The sequence below is a fragment of the Helicoverpa zea genome, chromosome 19 (genome assembly GCF_022581195.2).
Source record: "Helicoverpa zea isolate HzStark_Cry1AcR chromosome 19, ilHelZeax1.1, whole genome shotgun sequence".
NCBI lineage: Eukaryota > Metazoa > Arthropoda > Insecta > Lepidoptera > Noctuidae > Helicoverpa > Helicoverpa zea.
Window position 1 is genome coordinate 6,456,456 of NC_061470.1, and position 21,746 is coordinate 6,478,201.

The 21,746-nt window shown below is 36.8% G+C and overlaps 2 protein-coding genes across 4 annotated transcripts in view; one reads left to right on the forward strand and one right to left on the reverse strand.

Annotated features, from left to right (window-relative positions):
• Positions 1 to 10,790, forward strand: part of LOC124639526 (mevalonate kinase) — a 35,570-nt gene extending 24,780 nt beyond the window's left edge. For both annotated transcript variants that reach the window (XM_047176941.1, XM_047176942.1), the window contains exons 4-8: positions 308 to 848; positions 4,103 to 4,332; positions 5,112 to 5,177; positions 7,128 to 7,255; positions 8,375 to 10,790. In XM_047176941.1, the coding sequence (XP_047032897.1) occupies positions 308 to 848; positions 4,103 to 4,332; positions 5,112 to 5,177; positions 7,128 to 7,255; positions 8,375 to 8,507 (1,098 nt within the window). In that variant the 3' untranslated portion in view covers positions 8,508 to 10,790. The remainder of the gene's footprint in view (positions 1 to 307; positions 849 to 4,102; positions 4,333 to 5,111; positions 5,178 to 7,127; positions 7,256 to 8,374) is intronic.
• Positions 10,791 to 10,935: 145 nt separating this feature from the next.
• LOC124639506 (two pore calcium channel protein 1-like) overlaps positions 10,936 to 21,746 on the reverse strand; it is a 34,708-nt gene continuing 23,897 nt past the window's right edge. For both annotated transcript variants that reach the window (XM_047176906.1, XM_047176907.1), the window contains exons 3-17: positions 21,241 to 21,405; positions 20,542 to 20,667; positions 19,638 to 19,818; positions 19,273 to 19,405; positions 19,008 to 19,107; positions 18,430 to 18,610; positions 17,409 to 17,621; positions 16,968 to 17,087; positions 16,501 to 16,669; positions 15,916 to 16,086; positions 15,388 to 15,583; positions 14,944 to 15,049; positions 14,647 to 14,753; positions 14,399 to 14,507; positions 10,936 to 14,297 (exon numbers count right to left, since the gene is read on the reverse strand). In XM_047176906.1, coding sequence (XP_047032862.1) covers positions 14,185 to 14,297; positions 14,399 to 14,507; positions 14,647 to 14,753; positions 14,944 to 15,049; positions 15,388 to 15,583; positions 15,916 to 16,086; positions 16,501 to 16,669; positions 16,968 to 17,087; positions 17,409 to 17,621; positions 18,430 to 18,610; positions 19,008 to 19,107; positions 19,273 to 19,405; positions 19,638 to 19,818; positions 20,542 to 20,667; positions 21,241 to 21,405 — 2,190 coding nt within the window. In that variant the 3' untranslated portion in view covers positions 10,936 to 14,184. The remainder of the gene's footprint in view (positions 14,298 to 14,398; positions 14,508 to 14,646; positions 14,754 to 14,943; positions 15,050 to 15,387; positions 15,584 to 15,915; positions 16,087 to 16,500; positions 16,670 to 16,967; positions 17,088 to 17,408; positions 17,622 to 18,429; positions 18,611 to 19,007; positions 19,108 to 19,272; positions 19,406 to 19,637; positions 19,819 to 20,541; positions 20,668 to 21,240; positions 21,406 to 21,746) is intronic.

The following is a 21,746-nucleotide window of genomic DNA, read 5'->3' on the forward strand; positions in this document are numbered from 1 at the left end:
ATAACAAAAGACAATCAGTGTAATGATTATGTAAAATATTTGAGACATAATGTCCTATTAGTATGTGAACTGACGTCATATAGTTATTTTATTTTTGATGTGTTTGAACTGCAATATTGTACGCCTTTAACATAAATGAAGTCACTTTCAACATAAGTAATCTATTTAAGAGCATGACAGTCCCATTAGATCATGAGTTTCACTCATTAAAAATCAAAGTCACAAAGCGACCGAATGATATTTCAAAAACAATTGAAATTATCAACAAAGCTTTGTAAGATTCATACAAACTTTCATTCTATTCCAGGAAGTAAATTATCACGTGGAGCCAACGATACGGATACATTTGCCATGCGTCGGATTAGAAGAAACATTACTTTTAGAACCTACAGTTAAGAGCTTATTCCACCCGAAGCTAGCTCCAGGGATTACAGGCAAATTCTCTTGGAGATTACCTGATAAGCTAGACCATGACAACCATTTGCGAAGGGTCGACGAGTTCCTACACATCATTAAACCTAACTTTGATGCCTTGCAAAATAACCAGAAGAATTCCTTACGCAGTTTCCTATACGTGTTTTCTGGAATATTTGGGAGCACAAACCTTCCTGTCCGATCAATGGACATTTCCTTAGGATCTGAGTTGACGATTGGAGCTGGTACTGGCAGTTCAGCTTCATTCGCCGTGTGTTTAGCAGGAGCGTTAATCCAGCTCCTCAAATTGAAGAGTTCGACATCGTTCGACGCTTTCTATGATCAGACGAGTGAAGACTTTAGTATGAATGAGAGAGAAATCATATCGGAATGGGCGTATAATTGTGAGAGGATAATGCACGGATCTCCATCAGGTGAGTTTAAATTATTTATATACTGCACTTTACCCCTATCATGCAGCTAAAATTAATTGAGTACCTATGTGGATGAGGAAGATCAAAGGGGACCGGTTTTTCAATAATTTTAATATCAAGTACATAATGCCTTTTATGAATCCGAATGAAAGTCACACTTTATAAGAACTCTTGCAAGTTTTATGAGGAGAAAGTAGAAAAGGGATTCTGTTTTCGAGGCCAATAAGAAAAATTAACTGTTGTAGGTCGAGATAGTAAATGTTGGTAATCTTATTTTTATTAATTCGTAGTCCAATGATTTAATGTTACAGCAGCTCATGACGCATACTGGCGGTTTATTAATAGCATCAATAATAATAATTGAAAGCTCACAAGAAATATGAAAACATTTGCAACGACCTTAAACGATCTCAATTTCGATAACCAACTTCAAAAAACAACATTTTAATTTTCAAATACAGCAGTACTTCGGTAAAACGCGTATTAAGCTGTCCAAACCCAATGTGTTGATCGTAGAGTCTGGTAAATAAAAGACGTATATTTATTGGTATATCTTTCGTCTACAATGTTTGGCTTTCACTAGCAACATTATTAGTACAGTATACACAAAGCCGTGGTAATGACGTCAGATGAGGCAGGAACCTCGGAATACTTTGTAAACTTCGATAAAAATCATTATATAGACAATTTCCTCTGAGCATTACATTGAAGAGATATTAGATTCTAGAAAGTTCAAAGGTGTTTAGGTACAGATTAGTTTTGTGGTAGTTATCTAATTTTGAAAAATAAGTTTTTTTTGGGCTATCTGGTCCGTTGAACCGGTGACCCTGGGCGCTGAAAGTAATCTGTATCGAATTGCGCCATTTTGTTCGCCATCTTGCTGAAGTAGTGATGAGTTAAAAGACACAGACGGTTTTTTTTCCTAGAATGTGAAGTTTACGTTTCCTAATACATAATTATCTCTACTTTGTACATTCTGATTTCTCTTTATTCATTGTGTTTATTATGCAACTTTCATACTCTCAATATAAATGGGTTTAGCTAGTAAAGACCTCTTGTCTATTAATTAATTTGCTCTTAAAACAAGATTTAACCTTTCCGAAGGTTTTTCGAGCAAGGTCGGGTATCTAAATCTCTTTCATACAGGTTTTAGCGATAAATCGTTAGTCGAAATTATGTAATGTCAGTATTGACAGTGTAAATTATTTTGAATATTGCAACCTTGACCGCTTGGCTACTCTTAGGTTAGGGGCCATAACACTTCATATGCGTTGACCTCAAAAGGCTAAGTTATGTGGGCCCCTTGAGATAGTAAATGCCAAGTTTAAGGAATTTTGATTGATTGATTGATGTTTCTCTTTATCAGTTTTCAAAGCCTTTCAAGTGTTTTGTCAATTTTGGGTTATTGCTTGATATTCAAACGACCATTTTTATCAAAGATTCTCAACCTCTAAAGTAGTTTAAAATCAAGCTTAGATCAGCTTAGTAAATATCTAGAGTCTAGAATACTTTTTGATTTATCCTAAACTATTCTGGGACCCAATTTATTTCCTTCAAACTTTGCTCTGACTGAAGTACCTACCAATTTAAAGTATCCTTCACGGAACCATTCACGGGCGACGTAAACCAGATCGGTTCCCCAAAGTGGGACACGTTCGTACATTGGTCATCATCAGGAATAAGGACCTTCCGATATAGTCTGAATAGAAAGCGATGCAGGCCTTGACACAGTTAGTGACCAGTGACCAATATGTGGTCTTAGTACGCGAGTCGCATGTACACTGTGGAGTCCAAAGTTCATGAGGATGACATAAGACAATGCACCTACATAGGGACTTTTGGAATTCTGGTTATAAAGATACTGCCTGCTAGCTGAGTGTTCAAATTCTTTTAAACTTTTAGAATGTGAAGTGACCTCTTTCATTTGCGTTGTCAAGCAATTTGTGTACACAACATTACGTTGTTTAGAAATTTGGTCCTGTTCATCGACTTTTGGGGTACCCAGGTTGGCAGAAACACCCATTTATTTTGATCTGCGATATTTGCTTGTGTCTCTTCTATGTTTCTTTGCCCAGGTAGGTATCGAAACCTACGTTCGTTTCTCAGGACTGAAACAGCGGTTATTATTGTTTTGGTTATCCATGTTTATTTAATAAAGCAAGCTAAATAAACGGGTCTATTCTCAAGGCAGCCCTTGACTCGTTATATCTCTATTATTAACCTGTGCGTAACTACTGTTTGTTTCTATAACAAGGCATAAAATAGATCACTATCCAAGCAAAACAAGGATTTCCCCCATCCAATTTTAATATAAACATGAGTTCATAGTAAATCTGACTGTTTTCCCTTGTAAATAGGTTTAGGCATAAATCATGCATGAAAACGTGAGAAAATATTTAACGGATTCTATGAATTATTCAAAATGTAAATTAAATAAAGGTAAATCCATAGTACCGCTTGACGACATTCTGACATTACAATTTCATATGCTATTTTATATATTTACTTATTTTTAACGACATAATTCATTAAAACTACGTAAATATTGTAATGACACCGGTCCCATTTAAACTATGATTTATTTGTTTTAGAATTTATGCAAACATATAGGTAATTATTTGACCTACGTCAGATGCATACATATTGGTATATAAAATAATAAATAATGAAAAACCCTGTATGGAATACATAATGCATCGTTTAACATGAATATGCTAATAGGATGTTTCAATAGTGCTTGACAAATTATTTAGATATGGGTGTGTTCACCCGTCATAAGTAGTTAAATATAAGAAGATACTTTAATAACTTAACTTGCTGTAACACATTAGACGTAAAAAGACATAGTCATTGAAAAAAAAATGCTCCACGTTTTTGCCAGTGTTCAAAATCTCAACACTTGAACGATATGACGTAGGCACCGTCAGCTTTGTTTACTTTCCCACTTAACTATGAATATTTTCAAGTTCTCATGATGTAATTGAACTAGTACACAAAAAAACCACATGTGTTATGGATTTCCCAATGTAGCAGACTTTGCTTATTAGGTCTTCTATTCAGGAAAAAATACTTTTATCAAGACGGACTTTACACTATGAGTTTACATTTTGCCAAAACATGATTAATACAATACTATCTATGATTAATAAACACACATGCTCACAAAACCAAATTCTATGATAGATACGGAGTAAACCCCGTTTGTAGAGTATTTCTTATTTACATGTAGTCCTAACAATCTTTTCTACCCCCAGGTATAGACAACGCAACTTGCACCTTCGGTTCGCTGGTTTCCTTCAAGAAAGGCAGTAAGCCCCGGCATTTAGACATCAAGATGGACCTTCGGGTTCTCCTAGTGGACTCCCGCGTGTCCCGGGAGACTCGCGCCCTGGTCGTGAAGGTGGCAGCATTGAGGCAAAGGAACACAGCTGCCGTTGATCATATCCTAGACGCTTGTGATCATGTCGCTCACACAGCCACGCAGGTTAGTGTTCAAAAAGGTTTTATTTCAGCAATTTTAAGGTTGTCAATCATGATAGCTGTATAATATTATCAATATAGTAAATCTCTGTATTACAAATAGCAAAATGTAATCAGATTTACTCAACCGTTGGAGTCACACTTGCTACTGAGCTATATTGACTATGACTAAATTGCAAATTATAGATCACAGACACACTTAGATTTTGTATCTAATGAAAGGAATAATATCTGATTTCTACCTGTTGATCAAAACTTAGGCACGCTATATTCATGAAGTTAATGCATAAGTACGTCTTATTAGTAAAACGGCAATGCGTAAATCTTAGATAATAACATTAAAATATTGACAGGTTGCTCACCTCGTGTTCAGCCGGACTTGTGTTGATCAATAGTGCGGACATTGACACACTTTGCTATTCTAATCCTAGGCTTTAGGTGTAAAGTCATTTATTGTAATTATACTTATGCTATCGGGTAAAGTTTACCTATCTTTAAAAGATGTAGTGGCAATGCGAAAATTTTAATTTAAATATGATTGCTTAAAGATTACTTTAAGAATTAAATGGATGGAAGGGGAGAGGGAGATCGAAGAAGATTTCTTCTTCTTCTTTCATTTGGATAGATTCCCTGAAAAACAGTGCGAATGTTAGCACAGAGAAGAATTGCGTTGACCCCAAGTAAATTGGAAACAGGGCAGGGCCATAAGAACTCAAGAGAGGTGTAACCGTGTTTATAAGTCATATTTACTTGGCCTTAATAGTTGATGTTGCTCCTTTCCAGGTTTTGGAAAAACTCTCCAGTGGCAAGTGTGAGATTGATAGTGAAGCGGAGTACCAGCATTTAGCAGTAAGTACACACTTTTCATTTATTTTAATGTCCTAGAACATTAACTTGAATAGGCTCATTTAACTCCCATTCCCACTTTGCCCCAGGCTTTCTAAGATGTTTGTGAAGTTAGAGTAGACAATTAATTTAACGATTCTCATTTCAAGCATTTACGAGATCTCCATTGAATGCGGTATGATTCACGATTACTTAGAAGTGTGGACTTAGAACTAGTGGGTATATTCCACTACTGATTTTCATACATGACGAAAATATTCTAGGTATTACATGCCATAGTAAACTTGTGACGTTACCCATAAATCATTTTGTTGTGAAATAGTGACTGCTCTATAAAAATAATAGGCATGATGACAAATTTTTAAATTCCTTTGTATGATGTAGGTATACGTCTATTTTATATGAAAAATTATTAATTTTAAGAAAATGCGAAGTTTTTTTATCAAATAATTGCATTTTTCTCTGTCCACTTTGAATCCGGCGCGAAAACGCTTGTCAGTGTCATGTCGTCACTTGTGACGTCACGACTGAAATTACAAGACGCAAGTAAACAACGCTCGTGCAATAATTAAGTTTTTTTGTGTTATTAAATATGAATTCGAAAGTGCATAGGTGTTGTGGGGTCCCCCAGTGTAAGAACACATCCAAAACAACTCCTGATAAGTTATTTGTGTACGTTCCTCACAATAAAAAAATACGAAACAAGTGGCTTAAACTTGCAAGGCGAGATTCAAAAGCAATATTGCCCAGGGTACAACTTTATTTTTGTGAAGATCACTTTGATGTAAGTTATTATATAGTTCTCTAGATTCTAACATAGAAGTTTTTTTAATTAAACTAATACACTTACATGGAAGTTTTTTAAATTAAACTAGTATACTTACATGGAAGTTTTAATATTTCTAAATTCAGCTGAACAATAATCTTTATTTGATGCCAAAAACTCTCCCAGCATTATGATATCAATTCTAGGCAAATTAGCGCTGTTTGCCTTGATAAATCCGGGCTCCATAACTCGTGTTATAAACAATTAATTAATTAAAAACAAAGATCGCAGTGGAAGTTCACAATAACGAAATGTGACGTTCGCGCGCTTTCGCGCGAGTTGTTTTGAGAGATGACGTCACGAGCTCTGATTGGTGTTCAAGATATCATGGCGGATTGCCTTATTTCGTAATTTTATTTTATAAAAATACATATTAATCACATTATTATTAAAGAAAACAATGCGCGTTCTATATTCCAAGCTTCAAGTTTAATTTAATAACTATATTATTTTAATGATTTTTGATTACTGTCATCATGCCTATTCGTAGTCATCATAACGCACGTGTTTTTGTACTATACGTCACTTTTATGTAATATATTTTTTATATTATGAAGCTTGTAATATTTTTATGCCATTTTTATTCGGTATGCGTAAGCGCATAGTAGAGGAATGGCTTTTAATAGCACTTGTTTTGTTTCTGACCTATGACGAATAAGTACAATATTTTCCGCGTTTATTCCTGAAAGTTAATGCCTATTTGTTTTTAAGTTATTTTTGTAAATATGACTGTTTTGTTTGTCGGTTTTGTTCGTAATTTATTTTCAATTGTAATACCTTTACTGTTCGATTCCGGTCATATTTTCAAGGAATTAGAAAACATGATAAAATGGATAATGTATTACGTAATGATATAATACTTCATAAGATCCTTATAAAATGATTTTGTAGGTATAAGATTAAAAACTAAACCGCTGACAAGCAACCACTTTGACGAATTTCTCGAGCGGCGACCACGATTAGTTCGTTCAATGTCCACAAATGTGTTTAACAATCCCTTAAATACTGGCAGATGACCACAGCAATTGGCAAATAGCCGTTCCAGAACATCAGCATCTTCAAAGCAACTTCAGACCTATTTCATAGGAAATAAAGCCCAAATTAACCCTACCTATTTGTTTTCACAGGAGCTGTGGGACATGAACCACTGTCTGCTCTCGGCGCTGGGCGTGTCGCACCCCGCACTAGAAGCTATTCGCAGCGCCGCCCGCGCCAAGGGGCTAGCTTGTAAACTTACGGGCGCCGGTGGTGGGGGGTAAGTCAAATCAAATCAAATCAAATCAAAAGTCATTTATTCAAAGTAGGCTGAAAATCAGCACTTTTCGAACGTCAATACAAAAGACAGCCCCCAAAACGCCCGCCCTTCACCACTTCCTATGTGTTTTTGCTGGGAAGAAGAAGATATCTTTTACTATTATTATCAGCTTACCCAACTGCCAAGAAGGGTTATTTATTGTCCTAAAGCAGGGTACATGCCTCTTTTTATACGGAAAAGGAACGCGAGTCTTTTTATGTAGCTTCCTCCTACTGTTTCACCCGCGTGAACTCATCCGTGGGAACTAATCCGCGCCCGAAAGACTTTTTCCAAGTCGAAGGTTTTTATTTCACATAGACCAATACTTATAGGTGCTTAGGAAGTAGCTAGGTGCACGGTTCCAAGTAATGGGTCCTACGGAGAAGAACCGGCAAGAAACTCCAATATTTTATATGTCACAAGAACTTCTCCTGAGATTACTGTGTTCTAGCAATCAAACGAACTCTTCAGCTTTATTATTTTAGATTACTGAAGATAATTCGATCAAAATGTTAGGTTTCCGACGTAGATTATCAAAAAATAAAGACAATAATGTTAAGTCAGGCATACTGATGCAATACAAGAGAATATTATTCTCATTTAATATTCAATATCCTTTAATCGTTACAGCTATAAAATAAGTTGAGTCACACATTAACTAATAGTTTATATTCGTAGTTGAGTGAACTCGTGAAAGTCACCAAACAAGTTTCAATCAAAACTCGAAATCTTCAAACATAGACAGACAACATTTTAAATTATTTGTTTTGCAAATGTCTTCTTATAAATAAATATGAGCATTCCTCAAAACTTGTATTGATTTCTTACGGTGTGAAACCTTTGTCAACATTGATTTTATTTAGTAGAAGAATTATGCGTCATAAACTCATAAAAGATTTGTTGAGATTATGTGCTCTTGAGCACTTTTCGGACGTCAAAAACAAAAGACAGCCCTAAAACTACACCACTTCCTATGAGTTTTTGCTGGGAAGAAGAAATGGCGTTTCTTCTGCGACACAATATTTATGTCTGTCCACTTTCCAATTTTTTTTTTTAATAATTTTGTTATCTTTGTTACAGTTACGCCATGGTGTTAATCCCGCCGACGACGCCGCGGTCCATAGTAGACTCTCTATGCGGGCAGCTGCTCGAAAACGGGTTCCGAGTGAAGGAGACACGACTGGGCGGCCCCGGCGTCTCCATCGAGATGTGACGCCGGCCGCACGCCAAGCGGCCGCGCCTCTCATAGCCCAGTTTCTCATGCTACATCAGCTAAGTCGACCAACTGTTGCCCGACAGTCGCACAACTGTTGCCCAACAGTTGCGCCACAGTTGCTCGCGAGTTAACGAACGTTGCTGCTTATCAGTAGATGTTACGGGAGTTAGTGTTTAATGTGACAGTTGTATAATAAAGTTGTCGCTTTTTATGACAACTGATGGTCTGTCCAAAGGTTTTGGGGTTTGCAAATATGTACCTGGGTGCGTAGTGTGTAGACAGTATTTTTGCCGGACTAGGTCGGGAGAGGGTTATAGTGTTCCAATGTGCAATGGGTGAGTGAATCGTGAGCCTCATGAGTAGAAATCTCTTTTGTAGATTCAAGGGAAAAGGATAACTGACGCTTTGAATCAATGAATACGGCTTTACGGCCTTAGATAGAATTAATATTTAATTCAACACTGCGAGTTTAGAAACTCGATTGAAAGTGATTGATCAACTGGATGTGTGAATGTTTTGACTCTTTCCAATCATATTTTTATAAATATTGGAAAGTGCCTAAGTGACTGTATTGTCATTCAAAGGTCTGTATCATGCATGTTTTCTACCTCCTAAACTTTTTAAGGGTTTTCGCAAACATTTTTAATTTTTGTGTCGCAACAGTTTCACGATTCGGTAGCGATGATTATAATGAAATCACATATAAACTCGAATGAGAATATTTTTTCAATTTTATGCAATTGTGTGTGCACACTAAAAATGCTTGCATAACCCTATGAATCTTGCATTTGATGTTATTGCAAGTTGAGGAATAACGTCATATTGACTCCAAAATGTTATAGAATATCTCTATCGAATGGTTGTATTTATATATTTAGGTATACAGTACAATACGTAAATATTATGATAATTCGTCGAAATTGTCACTTTAAATATCGAAATAAAGTCTTGTTTAATTTCCAATTCGTCTTTTAAATTATTTCAGTCTCTATCAATTCGTTACGCACAAGATGTTTCCCATTACTTAACTATACTTAAAATGGCCATTCGCCTTATAAAAAAAGTATAATCACACTAACAAGGATGAAAAAGAAACATTAATGTTAGAAAATGAGTTTTGATTTACACAAGTAAAGACGTTTTTAACCCAGTTCGTGACAATTTTGACTCCACGTCGAAATATAGCAGTTCCAATAATTAAATTATGATTTAAAATGATATTATTACTTATATTTATTATAGAATAATTTATATTATTAGTTTAATTTATGTATAGTGTACCCACCTTATTTCTTCGCATAATTTATTATTACGGGTGTTAATGTAGAATTTTTGGGACCCCTAGCCATTTTTACCATTTTCTGATACTGAAAAAATAAATAAAAGCTTATAAAACTTACAAATTGAATAACATGTAAGTAAAAATGGCTACTTGGGGTCCCAAATTAAATCGTTTTACACGTGAGTGGCTATATCCGAATATATTGTTAAAAATAGTGTCCTTAAATTTCATGAAATGAAGATGAATTATGTGTAAATAAAACTCGAATAATACTTTAATATCATGTTTGTTGTTATTGATAAGTAACAGTAGGAAAAAATATAAAATCTCTCAGTTTTGCTTTTATACAATCCAGTATTGTGTAAATATTTAAATTATTACTTACCTATTTATTTTGTTTACTGTGAATGTGGCCCAATTTATTTACTCAACGTCAGAAAGCAGTCTGAAGTATCTACTTATGCACGCATGCTAAATAGAGTAAATTACTATAGCTTATAAAAACTATAGTTACTATAAAATCTGTGTGTGCTTGCGTCAACCGAGACTTAATAAAAAAGTATATCATGCGTCTGTCTTCCATGAGACTGCTTATTCGTAATTATTCCAGTGTTATTGTGATAAAGCTTATATACTGATTAAATATTATTTCTTACCTGACGCTCATGTAATAAAATCTCCTTGGTTCGGGGCCAGTGTTGCTATGCGAACTACCATTTTACCCATAATGTTACGAAATTATTTAAACTGGCAACACTCGAGATATAAAATTATGTCTCACAATAGGACATTCCTAAAATATCTAAAGATATCAATCTTGGATATTAACGTTTCATAATAGTTATTATTTTATATAATTAAGTAGGTATATGTTTATGTCGCGCTCAATAATTTAGTGTTAATTGGTGCTGAATAAAATAATGAAAATGTATTTTAGAAAAGTTGAGTAAATAAAAAGTTTAGTAATTTTGGAAACAGAATAAAATATTTGAATATTATGATATCTTTTATTTATCGTTTTGCATGGGTTCATATATTATATACCTACTTTCAACTTGCATCCTCTACACTTATCAAAATTTTCTTGTATCACCACTACGTAAGAAAATGAAGTATGAGCATAAAATAAAATAAAGGCATATATGTACTCAAAAGTGCATTTATTAAATTAACACGAATTATTCCTCTATTCGCTACATTTGCATGTCAACAAAGTGAGTTCTAAACAATATATCTAAAGCCTGCGTTTCGAACTCATTCGATTAATACTGCTGGCAAAATTGAACCTTATTGTCTGGGGGATTAGGACTACAACTTATTTCTCAGGGTTTATGATGAACCTACTTTCTAAACATGAACGACAATCTATTTATAAAAGTGGATTGTAGTAACGATATATGTAATTGAAAAAAATATGGAAGACAAAAATTAATCCTTATCCAAAAAAAAACGTGAATCAAATAACTAACCTGGAGTAATATGGAATGGAAGAAAAAATATGCCTTAAGCAGAAAGTATTTTTAGCGAATCCTGAATACTATTTTCAATTCACCCAATGAGGAACTACATAAATACGTCTGTTATTATTAATAAGTTATCATGATTTATTCGACTAGTGTACATACTATTCACCTTTATAGACTGACAATTTCTATAAGTTCGATTTGCCAGTCTTTAGACTTTTGACTACCTTTTAATCACTGCAACTCTTGAACTAAAAATAACTTATAAAGGTATCTATGTAAAAAAACATTTATGTGGCTTTATGGTGGAAAATATGGCAAAATGTTCAGCAATGGGACTGATATTTATTTTTAACTAGCTGATCCCGCGAACTTCGTATCGTGCAAACCTTCCCTGGACCTCTACAAACATTTTAAAACCAAAATCAGTTTACTCGAGTTTTAATCAGACTAACGAACAACAATTCATTTTTATTTATATAGATTAGTTTGAAAATAGGATTATCCAAAGGGATGAGATAAGATGGTGAGACTCTCATAACATAGCTCTTCAAACTTAAATATGGTTACGGTAAAAATTTTTTTTGCGTGTAAATGAAAATTATGAATTGACTACCGATATTTGGAAATTCAACATACACACACAAGCACCATTTTGTATCGTGTCTCCTCTGTTTTAGGCAAACCTACCTACACCTATTAAAAGGGAAATTATCTATTAATGAGTTCTAAGCTATAGGCTCTATCTACATACCTCTATTCTCAAGTTTGTATCAAAATATTGTGAAAATTAGATAGGTTCATTGACACGTTATAAAAAAAACGAATAGTTTTAAACTTATTTTTTACTTAAACTATAAATAATATATTAAAATGAAACATTTTATACATCTAAAACAAATACATATTGTTGTATTTCAATAAAATTTCAAAAAGTTAATACTGAGCAGCCAAATAAAAGAATCACAAAAAATATTTGGTTAAAAGTTAAATTAAATAAATAAGGTAAAGCATGTAAATAATTCGATTTATGGTCCATATTTAGTTATCACATTAAATGACTATTTGTCTATTTATTTTATGTACATATTTTCTTAAATAGCGCAGCATGTTGCCTAAAATGAAGTCCTTTTGAAATTGATTTTCAAAACAAAGTTGAAATGTTTTCGAAGATTTTACATATCTACCTACAAAATATTCGTATAGTTAAGCCAAATATGTATCATGTAGCGCCATTAGATATTACGTTAATTTAATTAAGTTCCTGTAAACTGTAAAAAAGTGCTTTCTAAAAAAAACTCGTAGCGCGTAGCGCCCTCGGTGCCTGGATGTTCGGGATATTTTAATTAAAAATCATTAAGAACTACCTAGGGAGATTTTGGAAGCTGTTCATACTTAATTAATGTAAGTAGCTGTAACTTAATTTGTTCAAGTGCGTACTTAATGGCAAATAAAAAAAAATGGCTTAGACCTCTTTGGCAAAACCTATCGGTGAAGACTCACTTTTAATACTGTACAGTAAGAAATAGAAATGTAAATAACTCAATTAATGTATACTCTCTTTTTAATTGCCCATTTTGATACTATCATTAAAAGCGTTCTAATTCATAATAATTATTTTAAGAAACATCACACTTCAAGATTAGGTTCTCTATGGTTTTAATATTCAGTTATGACTTCAAGAGCTATTCGATTACAATTCTACCTAACCTACGAAGGCGTTTTATTCATAATATCAATCAATTGTCGACTTCACTTTAATATTATTAAACAGTCATCGCATTCAAACATGACTATTCTATGTACAGGGCAATTTAAAATAGGATAGTTAGTCCTTGTAGGTATCTATGGAAGTAAAGATAGTTCAATCTATCCTCGAAGACATTTTCTCCCAAATAGTTTATGCCTAATAAGTTTCCATACTGTCCCATTTTAAATTACCTGCTAACTGTGTTAGTACAAAATTGAACTTATAATCAACTCGGTAGACTTAGAAGACAACTTATGTAACGTGTACTCTTGTAGATTGTACATTTTAGTAAACTTATTCAAGCGGATACAACTAAAAATTAAACACAACCCAAAAATAATAAAAAAAATACACTTATTGGCCTAATTCTGCCTAACGGTAGCAATTGATCTATATGTTGTCTATGGCTCGACTGTTATTTCATTTCACTCTCACACATTATTTGCGAATGAGAAGCAATTATTAAAAGCTGCCATTTCTGATAAATAAACATTCGGTATTAATACAAATACGTATAATGTTACAAACTTCTAGAAAGTCCTCTAAACTAAATCAAAAGTCTAGTACGTCTACTCACACATTTCTGTCTGTACAGTCGATTTACACCCTCATAATTAATTCCATAAAATTCTATCACAGATGTTAAGCTAACTCTCAGAATATACCTATTATCATTAACTTAGTATACATTCATACTACTCGGTAATAATGTCCTACTGGCAGAGTATTAGTTTATAATAGCTGGCGGGTTAGGGTTTCATCTAACTTTAACAATAAGGTACGTATTTCCTACGAGAAGATTCTTAATTAAATAACAATTTTGAGTAATACACATAAACATGGAAATCATCTCTTAATCGATTAATTAACATTAAAATGGAATTGATTCATATTCCATGTTACACAGAATCCTGTTAAATTAAATTCTATGAATCTATGGAATAGTTCGGATACGTTCACAAACAAATCACTTCATAAACGTCAAATGTTTAAATGTCAATTCCTTCAAACAAAAGTTCCAGCCAGTGTTAAGCACGTACCCAGCAGTTATGTATTTCCACGGTTCCCTGGTCAGGCCTGCAGCCAGCTGAGGGCCCATCCTCAGATGGCCCATCATAAGCTCTTGAGTGCGTCCCAGATGAACATTAGCCTGTGGTACAGCGCTAATTGTATTATGTTCTACAACTGGTAGCCGGTTCGCATCTGGTGGTTGTTCTCGCTGTCGGGCTGGTGGATGAGGGGAGGAGCGAGGGGGTCCTCGCTTGATGTAATTGTTGTTGAAGGTGGTACTCCTGGAAAAAATAAAGAGAATCGTTAACATTGAAATCTGGTACTACATTTCGCTAGTAGCAATATGACGCTATAGCTACTTCACCAGAAGTTGCTACACTACCTTCATTCTCGTCTTCTTCTGCAAGCCACTTCTGTATGTCAGTCTGGTACATTCTCCTTTGCAGCACCTCCTTCGTACGCGGACGAGACCCGATAAATGTTACTTCCACCTGTAATATACAAGTTATTATACTATTTCATACCACGAAAGAACTGAATATAAAATAAATTATTTAAACACAAAAGACACTAAAGAAGAAGCAGTCTGCTTTGATGGTAATAATGAATGTTGCTAGGTTTGAGACTTACCCCAGGTGGTAGGTTGGGCCTGAGCTCATCAGCCAGGTCCCCATTGGCTCCCAACCTCTGTGCCTCCTCCCAACTTGTGTGCACCTCTTCATGCAGAAGTTTCTCCTCTGAAAAAGTTTTTATCAGTTTCAGTACCTAAGTAGTAAGGTCTCATAAACATCGCATTAAAGTCAAGAATAATGCTTCCAAAGATTTTTCCATTTATACTGTTTTAATTGCAGTTACTCATTTCAGAAATTAGCTCTCCATTAAAATCATAGGCATAAGTACATTATGTACTTAGGAAGTAAATCTTACCGTCTCTTTTAGTGGTGCTGCGTTTGTACTGTATCCTGAATCTGAAGGCCTCCAGCACGCTCGCTACCACGATAGTCAGTACCACCATCGTGAATAGGTAAAATACCTGGAATTTACAAGAAAATGCTTTTTAATAAATATGATCCCAACTGTCTTTTTTTAAGTGGATGATTTTTTAAGAGACCATACAAAAATAAAACCGGCCCTTTTGCAGAAGTTTTCAAAATCTTCGGACTGTCGCGACAAATTCAGAACAAATTATATGACCATGATCAGATCTTCCGAACACCGGATTAACAACTATATCTATTATCATCCATATAATAGGTACACAACGGTACATATGTAGCTGCATACGGTTACACTAGAAGCCGACCACAACGGACAACTAAGAAAATCCTAGTCAGAAAGTCCTCATCAAAGAAATCAGGACCCCATCCTCACCATAAAATAAATCCTGCTGAACTGTCCGGCTACCGTGGCGTACGCGTTCATGAGAATGAACCAGTTGTTGACGACGGTCAGCTCGAACAGTGTCACGCCGCTCGTCACGATGTTCTCGAAGTTGTTCAAGTAATAGTAGCCGAGCGCCGTCGAACCGTTCAGGGAATACTTGTAGAAGTCCTCTACTGTCGTGTTGCTGGAAGGAGAGGAGAAAAATTTAGCTTTATTTCTCACAATGGCCTTAGCCAGGTCAGTTCAATCATCATCATCGTCTTGACATAAGGGCGCAATGAGATTACTTCTGACTGATCAAATCCGTTTGGGGTCGGCGTAGCAAGTCTTGTTTTTTCATATGACCCAAGTGGAAGACAAAATATTTTATTGTTTATGTACTATGGAAGATAGGTAAAGGGTATGATAAACTTCGGGGTCTGTGTTGTCATATTTTTGTTAACGCATCATTGATTTTGGATTGTCATTTCAAGTTGAAAAATATCCAAATAACTTCTTCATCCTCATTATACTTACACACAGCAGTTCCTAAGATCATAACCAGCGAAAAGCTCCATGCCGATAATGGCGAAGAAGTAGTACATGACCAGCATGACGCAGCCGGCTGAGGACATCAGCGGAGACAGCAGCACCAGCGTGCCGAACACGTCACGGTAACGCTTCTTCAGTTTGTACAGACGCATTAACCTGGGGAGGAGAACAAGGTCCTATATGTATAGTAGAATCGATGACTAAAGGGGTGTGGTTAACTGTGGTAGCTGAAGTATTACTATGTTCCAAAACTAAGTTATAAATCTTGTTTGCAGTGACGGATCTACCATAATGAACACATGGGCATGTCCATAACCCCTTATTTATTTGTGATCATCTCATCATACTCATGTCATCCCCTATTTATGTAATCCCCCTGGAAACTCTCGAATGCACTTCCTTATTTACTCCATTATGTACAAGGGAGTACATATAGCGAGTGCTTGGAGTCAATCAGACTAAAAATCTCATCAGGCTGGAGCCTTGGAGCTCTGGGCATGTGCCCAAGATACTTAATAAGAACAGGCTTGTATGTAAGTGTGAGCAATAATCCCTAACTCAGGACATTACCTCAAAGGCCTAAATATAACGACAATGAACAGCTTGGGCGCGATACTGAGCAGTACGGCGCCCATCAGCGCCAGCAGCGTCACGCTCAGGTCGAACACGTTCCACCCGCTCTCCAGGTACACCGCCAGCCCGGACGCCATCATGCGCAGGGCTGCTTCTAGGAGGAACACTGGAAACAAAAAAAAAATTTGGATATTGATGTTCCGTTTACTCTACCTAGGATAGGATTGGAGTATGCTGGCGTCTAATTGTGTTTTAGAGAAGTAAACAAATTTAGCATATACTCGTAAATGACATCATGGCATCTCATCATGTCATGCTTTTTGGTTTGCTGCCTGGTATTTTGACACTCAAAAAAATCTTTTGCAAACTATCTGCCCAGGATTCTAAGGACCATCTACAATCCATCTTTAAATAGGTACTCACTTTCTTTCCTAGTTTCAAATGGTGATTATTGAGTAACTTACATGTCAGGAACAACCAGGTGTCCCAGGATGCGCAGAGAAGTCGAGCACTGTCCTGCAGGTCTCCCGCCGCCTCACATACTCGGAGCACCATCGCTACTCCGTTACCAATTATAAGTGCATCTGAAAAAAGCAAGTAAGATCATTAACCATTAAATATCTTCAATTTGGAGACACTAGTAGATTCTCCCAAAAGATGCAATGAAAACTTCGATATGACTACTGCTACCAAAGTGCATATTATGGATAGTCAGCAAAAGACAGGTTACTTGATAGTCAGCAAAAGACAGGTTTCTGACAGTATAAGGGTTGGTTTCCAGTGTCACCGCATCTGACTTCCTATGTCTTATGGAGCAACTGCCTTCAGAAGCGAAATAATCTTAATAAGGAGCATCATGCCCACGTAATTGGTTTGAAGAAGACAAAGTTGTCATGTGTACTTACAAATCAAATACTCGAAGTAAGGCCACCTGACCGCAGCCGCGGCCGCCCTGCCGAGCGGCTCCAGCGGCGACTGCGAGTACCACGGCGCCCGCGACTGCTGCCCCGCCCAGCGCAGCGCGAACACCTCGTACAGGTTCGCGAACTCCGCCCGGGAGAGGCCTCCCGATGAGGACTGGTTCAGCTGCTTGAACATCAGGTACACGTCTAGACCACCTGCAAATGTATACAATTTAGGCATTTTTGCTCTGAGAGAACATCTAATTTGTGCGAATTGTCAATTAGGAAAATAAAAGAGATTATGAGGATAAAAGAAATAGAAAAATCCGAAGAATTCCTTTATAAAGAATGTTCGGGAAAATCATCGAAGGGACTGGCGAATTTTACTAAGTATAGCTACTTATTTCATTCAGGTGACACAAAACACCATTGACACGTCTATCCCTCAATACCACCTGAAGACCCTGCCTGTTGGAAGGTTGGCAAGCCCAACATCACATAAGAATAATGGCGTCCACGGCCGCTTTCGGCAACGGCGGCTGTTCTCATTTAAGGAGATCAGCCAGCTGCGCAGGACATATTATAGTGCACGAGCATTTGCGCAGACACAGGTGCACTCCCTATTCCTTCACTCTCATGACCCGATGGGACGGCAATCCGACACGACTTAGAGAGATTAGGCGCAGGACCGACATTTACGTGCTCTCCGATGCACGGGTGGTGTCAATCACCAACTTCCAGACTACGGGCTGCTTTGTGAAAGTTTAAGAAAACCCACAAAGCGATTTCGGCCCGACCCGGGAATCGCACCCGAGACTTCGAGAAGAGCAGCCGCGCTTGCGACCACTAGACCAACGAGGCACATAAGAATAACAAGAGCATGGCCTGTCTAACTTACTGGTTACATTTGAGTGTGTATGTGCCCAGTTCTTTTTCTTCATAAATGGTCAAAAGTATGATTTGACCATGGACTTGGCAGACAAAAGGGACTCATTTGTTCAAATAGTGCCAGTTTCTAACTCACTATAATGCGGCGCATAATGCCTCATGAGGCCGGCGAAGTGCCTGAGCCTGACGGCATGCGGCGCCCGCCTCGACACGAGCAGGCGGAAGGCGTGGCGGGCGGCGCGGCGGCGGTGCAGCAGCAGCGCGCGGCACTTCTCGCGCTCGATGCGGGTGAACGTCTCGTATACTACGGCTAACATCTGCAAATAGATCGTTGATATTATAGACTTTTCCAAAAGATAAAGAAGAAATTTCCAACTGGTTGAATATTTTTGGTCCTGCGATTCTGAAAGCTACTTCTACCATCATTTCAATTCATAGTCAAAGTCAAAGTATTTATTTGCACATGAATACAGTTGGTTCATAAGGTGTTAGAAAATGTTATTAAAAATTATCATTTGCTTAGAATTTTGCCAACCATGCTGAGGTCGGATGCAGCCGAATGTTTTACATGGATGACCCGTGTATTGCAGGCCTCTTTAATGAATTGAATTGAAGGTTTTTCCAGGTAATTGGGACCTGAGTAAACCTTCCATTCCAAGACTTAGGTGACTTATTTAGTTCTGTGTTTTCCGTGTTCAAGAAGGATAAACTTACCAAATTCATAAGCACGTAGAGGACTGTGATGATGTACAGTATAAAGAACACTGCATACCATTTAGATTTGGCGTACGATGGCATCATGACGTCGGGGAAACTGGAAACAAAAGACGAATGATAAGAAGCGATTTCGACAAGTCTTTTAACCGAGCCCACTTCAGACTGAGCTCGTTAAATGGAATGACCATTTAACAAAGAAAATAAAGATACTACAAAAACTCAAAACTTAGTTTATAGAGCAATAAATCTCGTTCACACTCACTTGGCAGTCGTCAATAAAACAAACATGCTAACGAAAGAATCGCTTATTGTCTGAAAATGTCCGTTGTCAACGTGTTCCGAGAACAGATAGTAGCCCAGCAGAGAGTATGTTGCCACGAAGAACATGAGTAACCCTGGAACAAGAAGACGGCATTTTATTTTTAGAGACTCGTCATAATTATATAATTATCTTTCGTATAAACTGCAATTGAAGAGGTATTGTTAAGTGGGTGATAAAACATGTCTGCTATGAGGCACGTTCTTAGTTGAACGAGTTAGGGACTTTCCTTAAGTATACTGCAAAGAAGAAAATTAAACAGATTGCCTGTATAAATTAGTATTTTTTTTATGTCGTTGAAGGCTTACCTAACATATCAATAATCGGTGGTAATGACTGCAGGATCTGTCTGATGAACCTCCTGACTCCGCCGCAATGCCTGGTGTCCACCAAGAAGATGGGGCGCAGCGCCCTCGTCACTCGGAAGTGGGAGGATTGTCGGCAGAGCACCACCACTGCTTCCAGCAACATTATTAGTAATGTTATTCCCTGGAAGCATATGACAGAAATCTGAAATTGTTATATTCCAAAGAAAAATAACAGACTTTTTGCCCTTTTTTTAACGACGACAAAAATCATCAAATGACCCCTCCCAGACTCTTACTGACTAAAAACTGTCGTGTCTGCGGGTTGTTCGAAAGAGATACCGCGGCCCTGGTACATAAAAGGCCTATGACGGAACACGACGGTTTTTAGTCAGTAAGAGTCTGACACTCCCTCACCGCTGCTAACCCACAGCGGGAGGGGTCATTTGATGATTTTTAACGTCGGAAAAAAAAAAGAAAAGAGAAAAAAAAAAAACCCTCCCAGACTCTTACTGACTAAAAACTGTCGTGTTCCATCGTAGGCCTTTTATGTACCAGGGCCGCGGTAATTCTTTCGAACAATCCCGCAGCCCGGCAGAGTCTTTTTGCCCTTCCCATAGGAATCCATATCTATGATGCTATTGGTCCTTTCACGCGTCTTTCACCTTTCAAGGACTTCTTCTCAGATGCAGAACACAAAAGAAAACAATGCGGTTGCTCAAAAAGATAATCCTATCTTATATCGATGTCTTTTACGATAAATAGTTGCAGTACGTAGGGAATTTCCCTTCTCCGTGATGAAGTAATTTTCCTCAAATAGCTGGTGAAGTGGCGAAAGAATGCTATCTATAGCTAAGAAACTAGAAGTCGTAAAAAAAGACTAAGGAATTCCAATACCATCTTATACCTTAATCATAGTCCTCTTGTGTTTGAGTATGGTCCCCCAGCCGATCCACTTGAGCTTCAGATGCAGTTCCACGCCAATTATTGTCAACGCTAATAGCTCTATCGTGCCGTGCGCCCATACTGGTAACTGAAACATACAAGGACTCATTAGAATATCGAAAAACGGTAAGATAAATATAATAATAAGACGTTTTTCCTAGTATCTACCCTAATGGATATGGGATTGTAGCACATAAGTACTTGTTTGAAGCTTGGAGAGGAATGGTACGTAGGACACACATTATAACTGGTCGGTATCAGATCGAATAAAAACTTGGATTCACGATTTACTTCGTAGTGTAGACAGTCAAACTTAGGGCCAACTATCGACCGACAGTTCAATTCAATCTGCAGTGTGTAAGTCACTAACTATATCAGAACTAACTAATTCTAACTACTAACTCTAACTACATAAGTATAGGCATTATATGTCGCTTTCTAAAACAATATTCATTATTAAGTATGTAAGAAGGTGCATATCCCTTATCAATTTTATTTCACCACCGTGACTTTGATCTCGCTTGAGTTGCAGATTGCTGTATGGTTTAATAACCACGACAAAATGCATTTGGATAAGAGTACTAAAATTCGCCTTTTGAGGGCCAATTTTTTTGCCTAACGTAAGTAGGAAGAAGTCTGCAAGGCTGAAATTCTTCTTTACCTCAAAAGTAGGCACAGCGGGATCTTCAGTAAAAGCTAGGAGTATAAGCACTAAGGAAGCCAGTAGGTCCAGTCCATGATACCAGGGGTTGTGGACTCTCAGGTACGCCGGCAACTCTTCCGGACTCGACGGGTGCGAGTCGAATTTTTCATTGTTTAAACCTTCCTAGAAAGAGATAGACGTGTTATTTTCCTGTATAATGATAATTTACATGTATACCTAATAAATTATTTATAGAGAAAATGTTGTATGCTCGCGATGTGGGCGATACAGAAAACAAAAGACTGTTGATTATGCTGCAAGTAATGCATGCTCTACAAATCATTATTGTTGCACTGCTAGGTTTCTAAACTTAGTTACATATATTTCTTATTGCAAATTCCCACAAATTCCTGATTCTTACGTTTAATCAAAGGACTAGTGTAATGATCCTTCGAAATACACGTAAATGGCAATCAACTGAAAATGACACTCACAAAGCAAATTATCATTTCAAACAACTGTGA